The sequence below is a fragment of the Canis lupus genome, chromosome 1, assembly GCF_011100685.1.
Source record: "Canis lupus familiaris isolate Mischka breed German Shepherd chromosome 1, alternate assembly UU_Cfam_GSD_1.0, whole genome shotgun sequence".
NCBI classification, from domain to species: Eukaryota; Metazoa; Chordata; class Mammalia; order Carnivora; family Canidae; genus Canis; species Canis lupus.
In genome coordinates, this window is record NC_049222.1 from 94,460,734 (window position 1) to 94,481,854 (window position 21,121).

General features: G+C 35.5%; 1 protein-coding gene across 4 annotated transcripts in view; it reads left to right on the forward strand.

The window, feature by feature from the left end:
- RIC1 (RIC1 homolog, RAB6A GEF complex partner 1) overlaps nucleotides 1–21,121 on the forward strand; it is a 143,605-nt gene that overhangs the window by 50,379 nt on the left and 72,105 nt on the right. For 3 of the 4 annotated variants that reach the window (XM_038527275.1, XM_038527273.1, XM_038527274.1), the window contains exon 3: nucleotides 10,262–10,341. The exons of the other annotated variant lie outside the window; for it this stretch is intronic. In XM_038527275.1, the coding sequence (XP_038383203.1) occupies nucleotides 10,262–10,341 (80 nt within the window). The remainder of the gene's footprint in view (nucleotides 1–10,261; nucleotides 10,342–21,121) is intronic. 4 annotated transcript variants of the gene reach the window in all.

A 21,121-nucleotide genomic window follows, 5' to 3' on the forward strand; every position in this document is an offset into this window, starting at 1 on the left:
AAATTTTGGGGGTGTCTAGTATGTGCTAGACATTGTAAATGCCTTATATGTATTACAGTTCTTGCTAACGGTGCTCTAAAGGTAATTTGTTCCCCATCATACAGTTGAGCTGAGAAAGGTTAAGTACCTGCTCAAGATTACAGAGATACTGTATATCTAAGATCATATATCTGATAATGGAATTCTAAGCCATACAGCCTGGTTCTAGAAAGTCTTATTACTGCCTTTCACTATTAGTGTGATTGTTTAATCCTATTAGCTCTTGTGAAATGGAGCTGAATTTAGGAGATACTTTAAAACTTGCTGTTACAAAATGTCACTGATGGAATGTATAGGGAAGGATATACAGTTGTAGGATCTGTAGAGCAATAACCACATAACTACCTGCAAATTGAGTCAGGGCCAAAGTTGTTTGTGTACAGGCTGTGTTTGTACACCGTACACTCTTGTGTACTTCTCTAACTGCCTGACCTTCCACATTCGAGTATCATCACTCTGTGCTCTCACTTGTCAGTTAATACAAAATTCTATTTCTGTATCACCAACACAACCATAGTCCCCTCCTTATCAGCTGGTACCTTAAAAAGAAATCTTACTGTTTTTTAATGGGGTGTGGGAGAGAAAATCCTTTCCCATTTTAAGAATTGGTGTGTAGTGTTTTTTGGGACGGTATTTTCTCTGAATTTCAGAGTAGAATATCATTTTTGTAGACATGATTTCAGGGCATAATTTTCCCTAAAATTTTCCTCAACTTTAGACAGTAGTCCAGCACAAGGAGCATTAAAATGAATTTTAAGTACTGTCTCCTTTTTAGGAATCTCACAGATAGGAGCCCAGTGTCTTTAGGCATATGGCAAGTATTTTTATTGTAATTTTACTTATAATGGGAAGTAACACTGGAGTCCTTTGATTCTGCATTCCCATCCAGTCACCAGTATGGTGCCAAGTCCTGTCTCTAGTTTACTGCCATGCTTTTCTGTTATTCTTACTGCCATATCCTCAGACAGGTCTTCTTGTATCTTTCTAGATTGCATAGAGCTCAAAACTTTTAGCTATTCTTTTTTTTCTCCACTTGAAGTACATCTTAATCATGTATGGCTATTTCTAAATCAGAGCTCTTATTCTTATTTTCAGACCTTTCAGTGGCTTCTCATTGCATTCAAAGTGTCTTCCAAACTGCTTAGCCCAGTGCTCAGGACCTCCTGTGATCTGGCCCCAACCTGCCATTCCAAGTCTGTTTTCTCTTGCTACTTTCGGCATTCCCTTCACACAGAGCTAAATGGAAGTATATATAGCTTGCTGTACCACAACCTGAAAGTTAGTGTAACATGAATTAGAAAGGAACTTACTTATGAATAAGGGAAAGATAGCTTAATTTAGAATTCCTGCTGTTTGATTGTGATTTTCTTTTTTCTTTCCAGCATGTGGATGTATTGAGTCACCAAATAACAGCTGAAAGAACAGTATTCTAACAGAGTGGGATATAGCAAGTTGCAGAGGAGCACAATCCTTTACACAGTACCTGTTCATCTCATTTTTTCCCCCTTTCATTTTGGTTTGACCATACTCTGTTTTGGAAGTGATTATTTTGCACTTATCCTGAATCTCTATGATTTTGCTTTCATTTCCGTAACTGGATGTTCTTAGCCTTTCTTTAAATTACACTGTTTATGTTAGGATTATTGTTTATGTGTAATATTTATTGAACCATTATTTCAAATCTCAGTGGTTTAAAACAACCATTTGTTTACTCTTATTCTGTAGTTTGCTCTCGGTTTGGTCAGGAAATTCTCCTGGTCTCACTTGTAGTCACTAATATGGCTACAGTTAGTTATCTGACAACTCCCCTGCTGCTTAATGACCCAGGTGCTGTCAGCCCTGTCTGGTAGTCTGCTGGGGATGCCCACTTTGATTTTCTTTGTGACCTCTTATTCTCCAATAGGCTAGATGAGGCCTTTTATATGATGATAGCGGCTTTTCCAGAGAGCAAAAGGTGCTGCTATAGGTCCAACCTAGTCACTTTCATTTCTTTTTCCAAATTAGCTTCATTGAGGTAAAATTTATACAGTAAATACATGTTTGATAGCATTTGAAACCACGACCACAGTCAAGATGGTGAACTCTCCATCATTCCTACAAATTTCCTTGTACCCTTTTGTAATTCCCTCTCCTGCTGTGATTCTCCTCCCTTCAGCCACTGATTGATTTGCTTTCACTACAGAGTAGTATTCTGTCTTACTGACGCACCACAGCTGGTGTGACCGTTCATCTCTTGATGGGCTTTTGAGTTGTTTTCAGTTTTTGGCTATTCTAGGCAAAACTCTTATAAGTATTCATGTATGTACGAATATTTATATGGACATATATTTCCTTTTATGTTGGGTCAGTACTCAAGAGTGGAACAGCTAAATCATGAGGTAGATGAATGTTCAACTTTCTAAGGAAATGCCAAGCTTTTTTCTGAGACAGTTGTATCATTTTATGTTCCTACCAGCAGTATGTGGGAGTTCTGATGCCCTTTGCCACCATATACGGTATGGTATGATTTTTTAATTTTAGCCATTCCAATGGGTGTATATTTGTATCTCATTATAGTTTTAATTTATATTTCTCTAATGACAGATGATGTTGAACATCTTTGTTTTTTGTTTATTTTGTCTTTTGTGGTAAAGTGTGTGTTCAGATCATTTGCTTATTTTATTGATTAGGTTCTTTGCTTATTGTCAGAATCCTAGAGCTCTTAATATATTTTGGATATAAGTCCTGTATTACATATATACTTTATAAAGAATTTCTCCTAATAGGTGACTTTTCATTCTCCTACCATTGGTTTTTGAATGAAATACTTAATTTGATGAAGTCCAATTCATTGATTTTTTTAAATTTTATGCTTCATATATTTTATATCTTCTTCTAGAGGTTTTATTTATTTTTAGAGAGAGTAAGTGGCAGTGGGGGACAGAGGGAGAGGGAGAGAGAGACAGAGAGAGAGAAAATCCCAAGCCAGCTTGTGCTGAGCACAAAGCCCGATGCATGAGATCATGACCTGAGCTGAAATCGAGTCAGATGCTTAACCAGCTAAGCCACCCAGGCACCTCATCTTGTAGAGGTTTTATTATTTAGGTTGTATATTTAGGTCTGTGATATATTTTCAGTTAATTTTTTATATATGGTGCAAGGTATAGGTCCAAGTTCAATTTTTGCAGTTTGTTATTGCTTCTGCATTATATTTCTTTACATCTTTGTCAAAAATCAGTTGTCCACATCTATCTGTGTTTTTGTCTATATTTGCTTCTATGATGTGATTATGTGTATCTTTGTTAATATAGCATCATTTTGATTAGCTTTGTAATAATTTTGAAATTACAGTGTTAGTTTTCCAACTTTGTTTTCAAAGTTGCTTTCAGGGATCCCTGGGTGGCGCAGCGGTTTGGCGCCTGCCTTTGGCCCAGGGCGTGATCCTGGAGACCCGGGATCGAATCCCACATCAGGCTCCCAGTGCATGGAGCCTGCTTCTCCCTCTGCCTGTGTCTCTGCCTCTCTCTCTCTCTCTCTCTGTGACTATCATAAATAAATAAAAAAAATTTAAAAAAAAAAAAAAAGTTGCTTTCACTGTTGTAGGAGATTTTTATTTCCATATGAATTTTAGAATAACCTTGTCAGTTATTTTAAAATTAAATTAAAATTTTAAAAAGATTTTATTCATGAGAGACGGGGGGGGGGGGGGGGGCAGAGACCGGCAGAGGGAGAAGCAGACTTCATGCAGGGAGTCTGATGTGAGACTCGATCCCAGACTCCAGGATCACTCCCTGGCCAAAGGCAGGCCCTAAACTGCTGAGTCACGCAGGGATCCCCCCCCCCTTTTTTGTTTAAGATTTTACTCATTCCAGGGACAGAGCAGGGGGAGGAGCAGAGGGAGAGGGACAAGCAGACTATGTGCTGAGAGTGGAGCCTGATGCAGGACTCCATCCCAGGACCCAGATATCATGACCTGAGTGACACGAAGAGTTGGACACTTAACCGATTGGGACAGCCAGATGCCCTAACTAACCTTGTCAGTTTTGATGAAAATGCCTGCTGAGATTTTGATTGAGATTGCATTGAATTTGTGGATCCATTTGGGGAGAGTTATCATTTTCACATTATTGAACCTTTTGGCCTATTAATAAAATAAATCTCTTCATTTACTTAGATATTTTTAATTTCAGTGTTTTATTATCACTGTACAGTTATTTTGTATCTTTTGCTCGAATTCTTACGTAGTTCCTATTTTTGATCCTAGTGAAAACACATGTTAATTTTCTGGTTCTTTATGTATATAGAAATGCAGTTGATATTTCTATATTGATCTTGTGTATTGTAGTCATGCTTAACTCACTGGTACATTTTTGATAGAGTTCATCAGTTTTCTATGTAGACAATTAAGTCAAAGGACAGTTTTCATTTTTCCTAAGTTAGATACTTTTTATTTTGTCTTCATGCCTGATTTTATGGGTTAGATTGTCTAGTATTATGTTGAGCAGCAGAAAAGCATTTGGTCTTTCTCTATTAAGAATGATGTTGTACTAGGTGTTTTGCAGATCTCCTTTATCAGGTTATGGAACTATTTCCTCTCATGCTAATTTGCTGACAGTTTTTAATCAAGAATGCCTTGTAGGATGTTTAATGCTTTTTCTGCATCTATTGAGACTATCACATTGTTTTTCTTTTTTGGTTTATTAACATGGTGAAATAAATATATTGATTTAAAAAATGTTAAACCAACCATTTTTTATTTTATTTTTTTAAACCAACCATTTTTGAATAAACCCTCTTTACTTATGATATGTTTTCCTGATAATATATTGTTAGATTTTATGTGGTAAATTTTTGTTTACAAGTTTTACATCAGTGTTACTAAGAGATGCTAGTCTGTAGTGTATTTTCTTGTAATATCTTTGGTTTTTGTATGAGGGTAATGTTGTTCTCCATAAGGTGAGATGGGAATTGTCTCCTCCTCTGGTTTTTTAGAAGAATTTGTGTCGAATTGGTATTATTTCTTTCTTAAATATTTGCTAGAATTCACCAATGATACCATCTAAGCATAGAGTTTTCTTGTGGAAAGGATTTTGGTTGAAATTTAAGTTTCTTGAATTGACAGTAGGCCTATGCACTTACTTGTGTTGACAGTTTGTCTTTCAAGGAATTTGTTCTTTTCATCCAGTTGTCAACTTTTTGCATGGGTATTCATTATAATCCCTCATTATTCTTTTAATATTTCTAGAATCTGTAGTGATGTTCCTTCTCTTATTTCTGATAGTGGTTATCCCCCCCTCCTCCTGACAATATGACTAGAGGTGTATCAATTTTAATGATCTTATTTGTTAGAAACCCAGAATTTGGTTTCATTGATTTTATTTTTGTTTTGTATTTCATTGATTTCCACTCTGATCTCTGGTATTTCCTCTTTTTAGTTTGCTTACTTTGGGTTTCATTCGCTCATCTATTTCTAGTTTAAGTTAAAAGCTACTGTCATTGATTTGAGGTTTTTCTTTTTCTTTTTTCCTAATACAGCTTTTTAAAGCTCTAAAATTTCCCCTTAAGTACTGCCATAGCAACATCCCACAAATTTTAGTATACTGTATTTTTTCAATTTCCTTTTGATATCCTCTTTGATCCATGAATTATTTAGAAGCATATTATTTAGTTTCAAACTATTTGAGAGTTTTCCAGATACCTGTTACTGATTTCTAATTTAATTCTGTTGGGGTCAAGGAATATATATTGTACACATTTTATTTTTACATATGGTAAAAACATACATTGTTCTTACTCTTGTTTGAAAAGTCAATTAACTTTTAAAGAAGTGTAACTGAAACAAATGAAATTTGGATTAAATTTAATGCAACTGCTTTTTCTGACTTCTACCACTCCCCCCGGGGACTCTCTTTTATATGTATTTTAGATCACTTGAAGTTGTCCCACAACTCACCAGTGCTCTTTCAGTTTTGTTTTGGTGGGTTTTTGTTGTTGTTGTTGTTGGTGTGTTTCATTTGGATAATCTGCTATGCTTTTATGACCAGTGAATTTTTCTTTTGCAATATTTAATCTGCCATTAGTCACATCCACTATATTTTTAATCTCATTTTAGTTTTTATCTCTCAAAAATGGTTTGAATTTTCTATATCCCTTAACCTTCTGAATATGTGGAATACAATTCTGTTTTGATGTCCTTTTGTGTTCTAACATTTAATTGAATGTGATCACTTTTGATTGGTTGAGTTTTCTCATTTATCATTGTGTCTCATGTTTTCCTGCTTATCTGCTGCATATGTGGTAATCTTTGATTGGATGCCAGACATTGTTATTTTACTTTGTTGTCTGCTGGATATTTTTGTGGTCATATAAATCTTGAGTTTTGTTCTGGGATGAAGTGATGATTATCTGGAGACACTGTGATATATTCAAGTCTTATTTTATGCTTTATAATATGGGTTTTGAGCCATGCTCAGTAAAGCTAATTATTCCCCACTAGAAAGGTAAGAGGCCTTACCTTTCTCAGGATTATCATAGGAATACCCGAAGACCACTTTTCTGAGCATTCATACTAATTCCCAGTGAATTATGAGTTCTTCAGTCTGGCTATGGAACAGGCAGTGTTCTCTTTATTAATTCTTCTGGTTTGGTTTCTCTCCTGCATTGAATGGTTTCCTCACATGTTTGTGCATGGTACTCTTGGATTTTTTCTGTGTGCAGGTCTCTCCTCTCTGGTTCTTTTTTGTATGACTTATAGTTGCCTTATTCCTCTTGGCTCTCAGCTTCACCTCTTCAGGTTGGGAAGTCTGTCAGGCTCTGTCTTAGTTCCCCTTTTCAGTGCTGTGACTGGAAGCTTTCTCAGGCGATATAAGCTGGGGCATTTATAGGACTCGACTCCTATCAGTATCTCATCTGTCAGGGATCACTGGCCTCATTGTTTCATGTTGGTGTTTTGAAAACCGTTGTTTCCAGATTTTTATCCAGGGTTTAGTTTTGTTTTTAGATGGGAACATAAATTGGTTTCACTTTAATCCATCTTGGTTGGAAGCAGACCCCGCCCCCGCCCCACCCCCTTTAAACTAGTGACCTGGTATAATAAAAGTGTGGTAGTAAGTATTAGGAATGATAATTTTGGGTGAGTATTCATGTTAAGAGATTCATCACCTATTTTTGAGTGTGTGATTTATAGCTGTTTTTATCATTTCTTATTTAAAGATATTCATGTATCAGAATATACAGAGTCTAAAAGATTATACAGAAATGGTAGGTAATTATCTTCGTAGGATTTGGGTGATTAATTTTATGCATTTGAACATGTATAATCTAAAAACAGGAAGCGCCATTTACAAACCAGTGTAAAGAATTAAATATTCTGTTATTTCAACTTTATTTGAAGCCTACCTAACATGACAGTATGTTGGGATAGAAGATGCATCTCTAAATCCTCAAATCCTTATCTCTTAATTATTATAGAAATCTTAGTAATGCATCATTCAGGTCATTGGTGCCAGATGCATGAATCTCTTCTTCATGATAAAAATGGCATCTCCTAAGAAAGAAGTGCACAATGATTCGAATTCTAATGACATGATGAATTCATGTCCATTGGGAGCATTGGGTAATGGTAGAGGAAGATTATGGGATTGCTTCCTATAGTCAGAGCATTTGTTTTATATAAGTTGATTTGCATCATGACTCAATTGGATTTGAATTCTTCTTAGGTACAGAAAATTGCTTTTATATTATGTATGTCATGCATCAATCATAAAATAATTTTTAAAATATATTTAATTTTGAGTAGGAAGGGGAAACTTCCCAAATGCCCAATAAAGCAAGATATAAAAAGTAGTTAATAATGCCATCAACAATCCCAACCTCCTCCAGATTTCAAATTCTTCCTTTTAAACTGTGGAATTTTCTGAGGTAGTTTGCATGGTTTTTCAAATCCCTGTTTGCAATTTTCAATTGAAAAAAATGATACCTCTCTGAATATTCATACCTCTCTGACTAAATTGTTGATGCATTATTAATATCCTTGAAAATATTCCTCGAAAAAATTTTTTTCTTCTAAGTGGTATTACTAGAAACAAGTCTATTACATTCTCCATTTAAGTAGTGATTCTTTTATCCTCTTGATAGCCTTTATTTTTATGTGTCTGTGATCCTTATTTATGGATATACAAAAGAAAGAGACATGAGGACTTGTCATTCAAGTTGCCTACAAAAATTGCTATGCTTCTTGTAATTAAAACCACAGAATCCAGTAAAATAAGCCTTGGAGAAAGAAAAAAGTTGAGCTATGGGATGATACCAGGAAAGAGAACTCCAAGGTTCTTTATTTTGTCTTTTCTTTTTTTTTTTTGGAAAAGTTAGTTTTGTGTGTGTGTATGTCTGCGTGCGTGTATTTGTATGAGAGAGAGCAAGAGACAGACCATGTGAATGCATATTAGAAGCAGGTATTATTGGGACTGTTGCCTATAGATTAAGCAGCGCTTGTATGCTCGTCTGCAATATTTTGGGGGTGGAAAGAGAAAAGCCTAACACTGCATAAGAACACTGCATAAAAACGGTTTTGGTGTAGTTAACAACAGAAATCCTACTTTTTAAGGATGATCATTTATTACCAAAACTTTTAAAATTGTTCAAAGGCAGGGCTTATTCAAAGGCAGGATTTTTTTTTTTTTTTAAGGCAGGATTGTTTAGGAAAAGATCAGTGAAATCTGGAAGTATATAGCATTTAATATACATGAGAAGCTATAGATACTTAGTAAAGATTGCTGCAAAATACAAGAATAGTAAATCAAGCCATTATTTGTAATTTTGTCTAGTATAGCATGGATATAAAATTTCTAAATGCTGGTGCAAAATGATGCTGTATTTTCCCTGGCATTATAGTCTTCCAAGCACTTGTTAAAATTACGAGTATGTTAGTATCATTTGATATTCTGAAATGTTCAACTTTTGACCTTGAGTGACTAATATTCCAGACCTCATTTGTATGTTATTCATGTAAGCGCTAGACCTTATATTTTACTTGTCTAGCTCATATAAGGTAATAGTACAGTTTACAGATTTTTAAGTCACTACTCTGGGGGGGTGGTTTATGATATCTCATATGGTTTGATTCAAATCTGTTTTGCTTTATCCCAGATTCTCCACATTTGAAGAATGTAAAATTGCACATGAGGAATTAGAATGATGATCTTAGCCTCTTTTCTTTTGTGACCCAATATATTGAACTAGAGTTTTGGAATACATTATGAAATAGTAAAGTTTATAGCTTAAACAAAACATCTGACTGCTGAAGAAATTTTTTTTTTGAAGAAATTTTCCTTTGATGTTCCTTTAAGTAACAAACAGAAGCAAGTACTAGAAAGAAATTTGAAACCTTGAATAATTTTTTTTCAGTTTTCTTTGTTCTGCTTTGGGTAAAAGCTCGCATGCTTCTAAAATGATAAGAGTTCAGCATTAGTATATAGTAGTTTGGGCCAAACAGTTGCCACTTCACTCAGGCTTGAAAATGGTCAGAAACAGCTAAATATAGTATTTTGTATATTTCTATAAATGTAAAGTGGTTGAGCTTCACATTTGGCAGATAATGTGCCTTGATCATGTAATGTTTCAATACAATTTGTATTTTAAAAGTGTTTTGTTAAAAAAAAAAAAAAGTGTTTTGTTAACTTAGAAAAATTAACTGATGTTCAAATTTGGAAATTGAAAGTTTGCTCTGTTTTTCTTCTGTGTCTCGTTATATTTTATAGTAAAACAGAGGCCAGTTGATTAATTTTGAAATATATAAACATGTTATTCTGAAGTTATATTGTGCAAACTTTGAGTAGAGCTAAGAATTTTGTCATAGTATTACTATTTGGTGACATTGGTGCTTTAAAGACTTAGAAAAAATTATTTGCCATATTGCAGAGTTTTAAAAGTTCTGTATATTTTGTAAAATAATTGTGTGCTATTGAATACTGTAACTATTTTAGAGTATTAATGTGTATAATATGTTATGAACTATTGATTTCAACGACACCTATGAAATATTATCAATATAAAAGCTCTCTATATTAAACAGGATGAGTTATATTAAAGTCATTTTTTAATTGCATAATTAAACTGTAGCTCTTCAAAAGAGGGTTCCCACAAGTGAAATGTTTTCAAAGTTAGAATACATAAAAATAAAATTTAAGATTTTAGTCTTAGCCTTACCCGCTAATTCTCATGGCAAATAAAATTTATCTTTCAGACTGCATATGGCTACATCTTGTTTTTTCATATTACATCTACAAGAGGGGACAAGTACCTTTATGAACCAGTGTATCCCAAGTAAGTTTGTTGTCTTTCATTCTTTTAATAATTGGTTTGCATACTTTGTATTCATAAAAACATTCCAGTTTCGCATTGTCTGAAGTGAGTAAAAGCCAAGCCAATACTTTAAAAATGGTACTTCAAAAATTACCAAGTCTTTGAACTGTCATTACTTGAATAAAGAGTAAAGAATTCTGTGACTAAAAAAGTGTGGGAATCTTGGGTGAATGTACAGTATTCCTTTTTGGACATTCAGGATCACTACTAATATACTAGTGTTATGATGGAGGAGCTAAAACATCATGAGGGGAAAAGAAGAAATGTCAGGAAAGTTACAGGCACTTTTTCCTCTATATTTTTGTATGTGCATAGAAAAAATGTGTACTCCAAACAGTGGTTACTAACCTCTTGGATAGAACTTGAAGGAACATAGACTTTGATTTTCAAACTATGTTGTTCTATTTATTTTGCATTTTTTCCTTAATTTTTTTTTGCCTCACTTTTGAAATAAAAGAATGTTTTATTGAAGGAACTTTTGAAAAAAAGAACATACTAATTTTTAAAGCATATCCTTTTTTTTTTTTTTTAAGAAAAGATCAAACCATTAAAGCTGGATGACCATATAAATGAATATTTACCACATTTCTAGATGGTAGGAGATAGCCAGAGTTTATTATGTATATAAGAAGTTAGAGGGAAAGTAGATTTCCATATATGAAAGCTTACATTTCTGAAAATTAACAGGAAGAAAACAACATTAAAAGGCCACTTAACAGACTGGGGAAAGTTTTGTCAGTAAATAGGACCAAGATTTACTGTTTTTAGATTTTATAAAATGTTATATTTTGTATAACTTTATTTATAAAACATATCTTATATTTTAAGGTGACATAAATTACTAAGAAACACAAAGATTTCAAAAGGTAAATAGGTAAAAATGATCTCATAAGAGGAAATATAACAAATACAAGACAAACTTGTTAGTAACTCAGACTAAACACTAGTAACTCAAAAGTAATCTTGTGGGCAGCCCGGGTGGCTCAGTGGTTTAGCGCCGCCTTCAGCCCAGGGTGTGATCCTGGAGACCCAGGATCGAGTCCCACATCGGGCTCCCTGCATGGAGCCTGCTTCTCCCTCTGCCTATGTTTCTGCCTCTCTCTGTTTCTCAAATAAATAAAATCTTAAAAAAAAAAAAAAAAGTAATCTTGTTTTGTTTTGTTTTTATAATTAAAAAAAATTTTTTTAAATATATATTTTTTTAATTTTAGAGAGATTGGGAGAGAGGAGTACACACATACATAGGGAGAGGAAGTCAGAGAAAATCCTCAAGCAGACTCTCCACTGAGCATGGAGCCTTACTCAGAGTTCCATCCCAGGATCCTGAGATCATGATCTGTGCCAAAATCAAGGGCTGCCTGCTTAACCAACTGAGCCACCCAGGCACCTCAATATGTAAAAATAGTCTTTTTTTAAAAAAAATTATTGCTCTGCCGGTGGAAGAATAGTAAAATGTGTTCTTATATACTTCTGATAGTAGATATAGACAAAAACGTGATATTAGAGAACCTTGGAAAGAAAGTTAATTGGTATATTCTCAAAAAAATATGTAGTCATTAAATATATTTCAAAAAATTTATAAACTTGAGAACTTGGGGCACCTGGGTGGCTCAGTCCATTAACCATCTGCCTTTGGCTCAGGTCATGGTCCTGGGGTCCTGGTATCGAGCCCCACATTGGGCTCCTTGCTCAGCTAAGAGCCTGCTTCTCCATCTCCTCCCTGCTTGTGTTCTCTCTTGCTATCTCTGTCTCTCTCTCAAATCTTAAAAAAAAACCCAAAACTTGAGAACTTGATCAGGTTGAAGAAATGAGTCACACAAAATTGCATATAGAATATGACCACAACAACTTTGCAAAACAAGTAACAAAAATTATCTGAAAAAAAAAAAAGAGTAATATATATTTATAGTAATGGCTCCTGAATGGTAGAACTGTAGTGATTTTTCATCTTTCAGCTCTTGAATTTTCCAGAGCCTTTGATTTGCATACACTGTATTCAATGTGGTTTAAAAAAAATCAGTGTATTTGAAAAATGTATAACAAAAAGCCAAAATGTCTTTTTTTAATTGTGTTATGCAAGTTGTTTAATATTTGTTGAAATTCTTGAGAAAACACTGTGGGAGAGGCAGATGTAGGAGATGTAGGATGTAACTGAGATCCTTTTATCACAGATTTTAAGGGACTGTCTAGGTTTTCTTGATGCCATAAGTCTTTTTTTTTTTTTGTAATACTGTATTAGTTGAAGTGTAAGTTGAATTTTGGAAATCTTTTGTAAAGTATAGAAATATTTAAATGATGGAATTTAATTTGATTTTTTTCAATAAAAATCTTTAATGCAAAAACACTTGCAGTATATAAATTATACTGTTTAAATGTTATGCACATTTTGATAATATGTATTTAGAAATTTTAAATTCAATATTGTGTATAAAATAAAACTTTTTTCATTCTAAGCGATACTTTTGTGAGCCTTTTGAAGAACTGTTGTAATTAGTGTTTTTACCTTGTACATTTTGAACTAGCATTTTATTGCTCTATTTAAACATGCTCCTAAAAAAAAAAAAATAAAAAAAAAATAAACATGCTCCTGAAAATAATTTATACTAGTATAGGTGGGCAGAATAGGGAGCTAACATCCCTTGACACATTGAAAAATAACATTTCCATTATTTCAAGTCACTAACCTGATTTCATGTGTTTACAGTGATTTGGGATAGTATTTTGAAGCTCACTTTCTGTGTTGCTAAGAACTTAACAAGACTTTCTACCTTCTGATTTTAAGACTCCAGAGGACGTCTTGTAACTGAGTGGTAGTAGTTCTGATGGTACATAAACTTTGCTGTGTTTGACGGTGTCAGACTAGGGAACTAAAGAAAATACATTATGTTGTTTTAAAATTTGGGCTTTCTTCTAGTATATTGATGTTTTCAGTGTGTGGCTCAGTAAAATAGGTGTTGCCTTAGCTGGGAATGAATGTCTGTTCTTCATCTTCCCAGCTGGGCAACTTCCTCATCTGTAGCAAAAGTTAGCAGTAGTAATTATCTCATAGTATTAAATGAGATCATGCATCTTAAATGTTGAGATAACTGCCTTGTACATAGGAAAATTAATAAAGGACAGCTGCTCTTCTTAATGCTGTTATTAATATACTTTTTCCATCACTACATTTTAAACTTCATTTCTAATACTTTCATTGATTTTATATATATAACAATATAAGAAAAGATTTAATATATAAATCACATTTTATATGTATAGTATATGTTAAGTGATTTTTAGTTTTTAATATTTGACTTGATAATGTACCTCTTTCCCAGTTTAGCTTCTTGTAACTGCTGTATAAAATCAAAATATCTTAAAAGGAAACAATTTTGTAGAGCAGAGAAAATTAGAATCAGCCTGTTGTGTATTTTAGTGCTGGGTTGCTGTTTAGTCAGATTACTTAGCCTCCTTAGTTTCTTAGTTTATCTGTAGAACCTGTTCGTAAAATGGGAATAAAAAATACTTTTTTCTTCAATTGTTTGTAGGATTGTAGGAGTTTATGTTTTTACAATTGGGAAAGTGGGTCATACACAGGTTCGAGGAGAGTAAAAAAATGTTTGTTTTGGCATTGTATCATCATTGTCATCTGTGCCATTGTAAGCATTTAGGCAGTTGAAGACACTGTTCTAAGCACTTTTTCAAACTCATTTGATCCATCCTGGTAATAACCTTGTGAGGTAGTTAGGTGCAATTACTAGAGCAGAGAGAGGCCAAGTAACTTAGCAGCTGTCACACACTTTAATAAGTGGCATGGCCATGGTTCAGACCTAAGTGCTGTAGCTTCCAAATATATACTCTTTATCATCAGTACGTTATTGCGTCAGCCTTGTTTATTCTCATCTAGTAATCTGCTACTTTGGAGTTTTTTTGGGAGTAGTGAATCAAAAACAGGAGAAATGGTCTGGAGTGGTTTGGACAAAATAGTTGTGAAGAATGGAGGCCATGTAATTGAGGCCAGTGGTTAGTTGTACTCTTCTCAGTTATAGAAACACTATTGTCTTTTGTTACTCTTCTCTAAATTTTATGAGTTCATCACATGGGTGTTTCTGGAGTATCTCAACTTCCATGTATTATGTGACAGCATCTTAACCTTAGACTGCATATCATTTTCCATTATGCTCTACCTGAGAAAGGTCGGTTGTCCCTGTGATCTATCATAGTTTCCACATAGTGATGTTTCCAGCATCCTTCTTCTTCATGTTGGGAGCCAGCCTTCAACAATGGTGACAGTCTTATTAGATGACTTTTTATGCCTCAAAGGTCATTTACTCTTTGATTAATGTTTTCTTTGATCTTTTTATACATTTCATTCTATATTAAAATGTATTAGCTATACAGACCAGTGGACAGAGTTGCCTCAAGTCTGTCTTGGCTTTTTCTTTCATGTCTTAGAACTTGCATTGAACTTACTGGAGGAAACTTTGCCAAGGATAAATTGGAAATAACTTATGAATAGCTTTAGAATGTATTCCCTTGTTTATTTTTAAATATGAGTTTAGTAGATCTTGAAACTGCAAATCATATTTAATTTTATCATAATGAAAATAATTTCAACAAATAGGTCATTCTAATGTATACTTTGTTGAGAATAGAGACTTTTTAATTCTGTTTTCTCAGTCTTGCTATCAACCTTTTGTCAGACACTAGCCTTACTAAGAGGACGGAATTCTAAAACAAAACAAAACAAAACAAAAACCTTAATTCAGTACACATGGGATGTCTGGGTGGCTCAGTAGTTGAGTATCTGCATTCATCTTAGGTCGTGATCCTGGGGTCCCGGAATTGAGCTCCTCACAGGGAGCCTGCTTTTCTCCCTTGGCCTGTGTCTCTGCCTCTCTCTCTCTCTGTGTCTCTCATGAATAAATAAATAAAATGTAAAATGTTAAAATTATAGGGATTATCTTCACTGGGGGAAAAATAAAAAGACTCCAAAACAACAATCAAAACTCAAACCTCTTGGGGACCTGGGTGGTTCAGTTGGTTAAGCATCTGCCTTCGGCTCAGGTCATGATCTCAGGGTCCTGGGATCGAGCCCTGCATCAGACTTCGCTCAGTGAGGAGAGCCTGCTTCTTTCTCCATCTCCCTCTGCTTGCCATTCCCCCTGCTTGTGTGCATTCTCTCTCTCTCTCTCTCTCTCTCTCTCTGTCTGTCAAATAAATTAATAAAATCTTAGCAGCAACAACTCAAATGTCTTGTTTCCTTTTCCTTACCCCCAACACAGGTTATTAGATTTTGAGACTTCTTAGAAGCTGTTAATGAAATAGTGTCAGGTGGGAAGCAGGTAGAGAACAGCTCACTGAGGTTAGCAGTTTCTGATCTCAACACAGTTTACCCTTTGAAAAATCCCAAAACGTTTAAGGGACAGAAACATTTACTGAAATTACATCACATTCAGAGGAGAAAAGGTCTGAAATAGAGATGTGAAAAGTTTTCCACAACATTTGTTACTTCCTTTTTGCCAATAAATTTTTAGTATTTTCTGGAAAATAAACTTTAACTGTTTTTTTCCCTCTTAAGGCTCTATAGATTTAGAGTGTTATTTCTAACAATGTACCTTGTTATAAATTCAGTTTATAAACTTGACAAGTGTGTTAGTTATCCTGACATTTTTTATTCCCTTTGATCTTCAGAGTATTACATTGTGTCGTTTGATTTCAGTATGTATACATTCTGTAAATGTGCTTATGTATTGAACTTTACACATTGAATGTATCCATCGGTTTACATCATAATTATATGAGGACTTAAAAATAATGAGATTGAGAGTGATGTTTTTGTATAAATTCTGGGCACTGAAAACTACTCCCCTGTTGGCCATACTTCTAACACTATCACTTGAATGCAGAAAATTATAGAAGTGTTAAAATACCTGCTTAAATCAGAAAGTCCCATTGTTCTTATCAGACTGAAGGCTTTCTGAATGTGTGATAATGTAACAATTTTTTTTTTAAATATAAAAGGTCTGGTGATAAGGATACTGCATCTTTCAAGAAAACTCTTCTGAAAGAGAGTTTTCATCCATACATCTGTTCATTTAAATTTTGAATTTTTTGATGGTCTAGAACTGTTGTAGGTACTAGGAATAGTAGTGGGTAAAGGAAGAAAAACCAGATGAAAAATCTTAGAGAGCTTGTGCTCTTGTAGTAGACGGTAATAAATAAAGAAAATACATTACAAATCAGATGATAATGTTTCTATGAAGAAAAAGTAGGGAAAGGGATTAGGGAGTTGGTGACACAGCTTGAAATAGTGTGGTCAGAGTCTTCACTGAAAAGATGACATTTGAAAAGATCTCAGGCTAGGAAACAAAACATACCAGGGGAAGAGCTTTATGGATTGATGGGGTTTACCAGGTAAGAAAGTTAGATTATTGTGAATACATTTTAGGTTCTACCAAATAACTTCCAGTTTAAATGTTAAAAGTTGGGGGGCATCTGGGTGGCTCAATTGGTTAAGTGTCCAACTCTTTTTTTTTTCTTTTTTAAGATTTTATTTATTCATGAGAGACACAGAGGCATAGGCAAAGGGAAAAGCAGGCTCCCTATGGCGAGCCTGATGTGGGACTCAGTCCCAGGACCCCAGGATCATGGCCTGAGCCGAAGGCAGATGCTCAACCGCTGAGCCACCAAGGTGCCCCAAGTGTCCAACTCTTGATTTTGGCTCAAGGTCATGATCTCAAGGTTGTGATATTGAGCCTCATGTCAGGCTCTTGCTGGGTGCGAAACTTAAGATTGATTCTCTCTCCCTGCCCCTCCTCTATGCCCCTCCTCACACCCCTCCCAAAATAAAATAAATAAAAATAAAAGAAGTGAGAAATTTTTAAATTAAATTTAAAGCATGAAAAACTATGATCTGATTTTTAAGTAACAATCCTGGGAAAGCCTATGGCCAATTCCCTTTTTTGGTAAATGGACCACCATTTACTTGAGTTTATTCACTCTTCCTGCTCAATAACTTCAGTAGCCAGTCTGTATCATGTCCAGTGTATTCTACCGTCTATATGTTCTACTTATTTAACCTTGTGTGGATCGCTCATGTCTTCTTCCCAACAACACTTCCCAGCAACACTACTTTACTTTAGGTTTTGTCTTTTTTTCCTGGATTGTTACAATATTGTCCTAAAACATAGTTTACCGTTTCCCCTAAATGAATTTTTTAATATAAAATTTAATTGCCACTTCCCTCCATAAAAATTTTTTGTGGCCTGCCTTAGCTTTCAGGATTAATTATGTTGCTTTCTTGAGTTTTATTTTAGTCATCTGAAAAACAGAGTTAATGCTCTCTACTTCATAAAGATATCATTAGGATTAAATCAGCACCTTAAATTACTGTGCATTACCTACAGTAATACTTTAGTATTCCCCAGAGCTTTGTTCTGACCTCCTTGCTACATATTCTACCTGGTTTTAATTATTCAGTATGTATGGATGAGACCCAGATCTGTCTCTTTAATTTAGTAGTAATTCCTTGAGCTTCAAGCTCACCTTTTCAGGACAGATCCATTTAGATGGCCCTGCGGGCAGCCTCAGATTCTTCCTGTCTCAGCCTCACTCATCGTCTCCCTTCCAGGGAAGCCAAACATGCTGTTGCTTTTCTAACATTTCTTGCAGTTACCGTGATCTTTTGTACAGTTGTAAGAGGTTGAAACCTTGGAATCTTTATTTCCTTACTTCTCATATTTGGTAATCAGTTGTATTGACTGATGACAGCTCTTGAGTGTCCCTAGAATTTGCCTCTCCCTGTTTCACTCTCCTTGTCTTTGTAAGGGGCCATTATGGCCTTTCTTTAAGGGCCTGTTGGAAAAGCTTATTTACTAACTCATTCTCTTCCTCTAGTCTCTTTCTCCTTCCTACAGAAATCCATCCTTTGATTGATAGCAGATTTATTTTTCAAAACAGATTTGATAATGTGGAAACTCTTTTTAAAGGTCTGTATTAACTTTATTCTACATCAATTTAACACCTGACTCTAAAGAAAGATACAAAAACACTAACAATGTACGTCATTACTTTCTGGAATGTATGTCATACACATACACACATATGTATATATGTATACCTTTTAAAGATTTTCTTTATTCATGAGAGACACAGAAACAGAGACACAGCAGAGAGAAGGCTCCTTATGGGGAGCCAGATGTAGGACTTGATCCCAGGACCCCAGGATCACAACCTGAGCCGAAGGCAGACGCTCAACCACTGAGCTACCCAGGTGCCCCTGGAATGATACTTTAGAAAGATCCCATCAGTAAACTTTTTTATTTCCCTTTTTAATATTATGGTAAGATGCAGCATTTATCCTAACCATTTTCCAAGTACACTGTCACACTTCATATAAGGGGAATCATACAGTGTTTATCTTGTGACTGGCTTATATCAGCATAATGTCCTTAAGGTTCATCCACGTTGTAGCATATTTCAGAATGTCCTCCTTTGGCAAACCTTGTTGCACTTCACAGAAAATGTGTTTTTACAGATTCATGGTTCGTGCAATCTTATGTTAACACATCTGTTGGTGTCCTTTTTTCAGTAGCATTTGTTCATTTCATGTCTTGGTATCACATTTTGGTAATTCTTAGCAACATTTCAAGCTTCTTCATCTTTATTTGTTCCGGTGGTCTGTGACAGTGATCTCTGATGTTACTAATGTAATTCTGCCGGGGCTGCACTCGCAGAAGGTGGTGAGCTCAGGTGACGTGCGCCGTGTGTTCTGTCTGCTCAACTCCGCAGCCCTTTCCCTGTCTTTCTCCCTGACCTCTTTATGCCCTAGGGCAACAGTATTGAAATCAGGGCAGTAACCCTACCATGGCCATTAAGTGCTCGACCCAAAATAACACTTGCATGTCTCTTTCTTACAACCAGAAGCTTAGTGAGGAAGGCATGTCTAAAGCCGAGATAGGCCAACAGGTGGACAGCTTGTGTCAGACAGCCAAGCTATGAATGTGAAGGAAAAGCTCCTGAAGGAGATTAACAGTGCTACTGCAGTGAACAACGAATGATAGGGAAGTGAATTAGCTTTATTGCTGTTAATGGGGAACGTTCGGTGGATAAAAGGTCAAACCAACCACAACATTCCCTTCAGCCAAAGCCTCACCCAGAGCAAGGCCCTGACTCACTCTCTTCAGTCCCGTGAAGGCTGAGAGAGGAGAGGAAGCTGCAGGAGAAAGGTCTGAAGCCAGTAGAGACTGGTTCATGAGGTCTAAGGAAGGAAACTGTGTCCATGGCATGAAGGTGCCAGGCGATGCAGCAGGTGATCCAGAAGATCTAGCTGAGATCATTAACGAAGGTGGCTACACTGACCAACCGATTGTCAGTGTGGGTGAAAGAGCCTGCCATGGGAAGCAGATATCATCTAGGACTTGTGTGGTTAGAGAGGAGTAGTCAGTGCCTGGCTTCGGAGCTTCCAAGGACTGGCTGATTGTGTTGTGGGGGCTAATGCAGTTGGGCACTTTTAAGTTGTAGCAGGTGCTTATTGATCATTTCTCAAATCCTAGGGCCCTTAGGAATTCTGGTAAATCTACTCTGCGTGTGCTCTATAAATGGAACAGCAGAGCCCAGAGGATAGCACATCTGTTTACACCATGATTTACTGAAAAACTTTTTTAAGATTGTATTTAGTTTAGACAGACTGTGAATAGGCGAGGGGCAGAGGGAGAGGCAAGAGAGGATCTCAGGCAGGCTCCACGCTGAGCATGGAGCCCAGTGTGGAGCTCAGTCAGTCTCACCACCCTGAGATCATAACCTGAGCCAAAATCAAGAGTCGGCCACTTTACTGACTAAATCACCCAGACGTCCCAGTTTACTAAATGTTTTAAGCCCACTTTAGAGACCTGCTTAGGAAAAAAAAATCCCTTTCACATCATCCATCACTTATTGAATATGTACCCGATTTTACAACAGTTCTGATGGAGTTGGACAACGAGATTTATGTTGTTTTCATGCCTGCTAACACATCCATTCTGCAGCCCATGGATCAAGGAATCCTTTCAACTTTCAAGTATTTTTTTATTTTAAAAATTAATTATATTTATTTTTTGTTGGAGTATAACATACAGCGTTATATTTGTTTCATGTATACAGGTGTACAGTGTAATGATTCAGCAATTCTGTACATTACTCAGTGCTCATTATGATAAGTATGCTCTTCATCTCCTTTATCTGTTTCACCCATTGTTCCCACTCACCTCCCCTTTGGCAACCACCAATTGGTTCTCTATATTTAAGAGTCTTTGTCTCTTTTAAAAAATTTCTTATTCAAGTCTTCTTATTTAAGAAGTACATTTCATAGGACTGTACCTGCCATACATAGTGATGCCTCTAATAGATCTGGGAAAAGTTAGTTGAAAACCTTCTGGGAAGGATTCACCATCTTAGATGCCATGAAGAACATTCATGATTCATGGGGAGAGATCAGAATATCAGCATTATTAGGAGTTTGGAAGAAGTTGATTCCAGTCTCCCTAGATGACTTAGAGGGATGCAAGATTGCAGGAGTGGTGGAAACAGCAAGAGAACCAGAATTAGAAATAGAGCCTGAAGATGGGACAGAACACCTGTGATCTCAGGATACAACTTGAACAGAAGAAGAGTTGCTGCTGCTGAATGAGCAAAGATAGTGGTTTCTTTTTTTTTTTTTTTTAATTTTTATTTATTTATGATAGGCACGCAGTGAGAGAGAGAGAGGCAGACATAGGCAGAG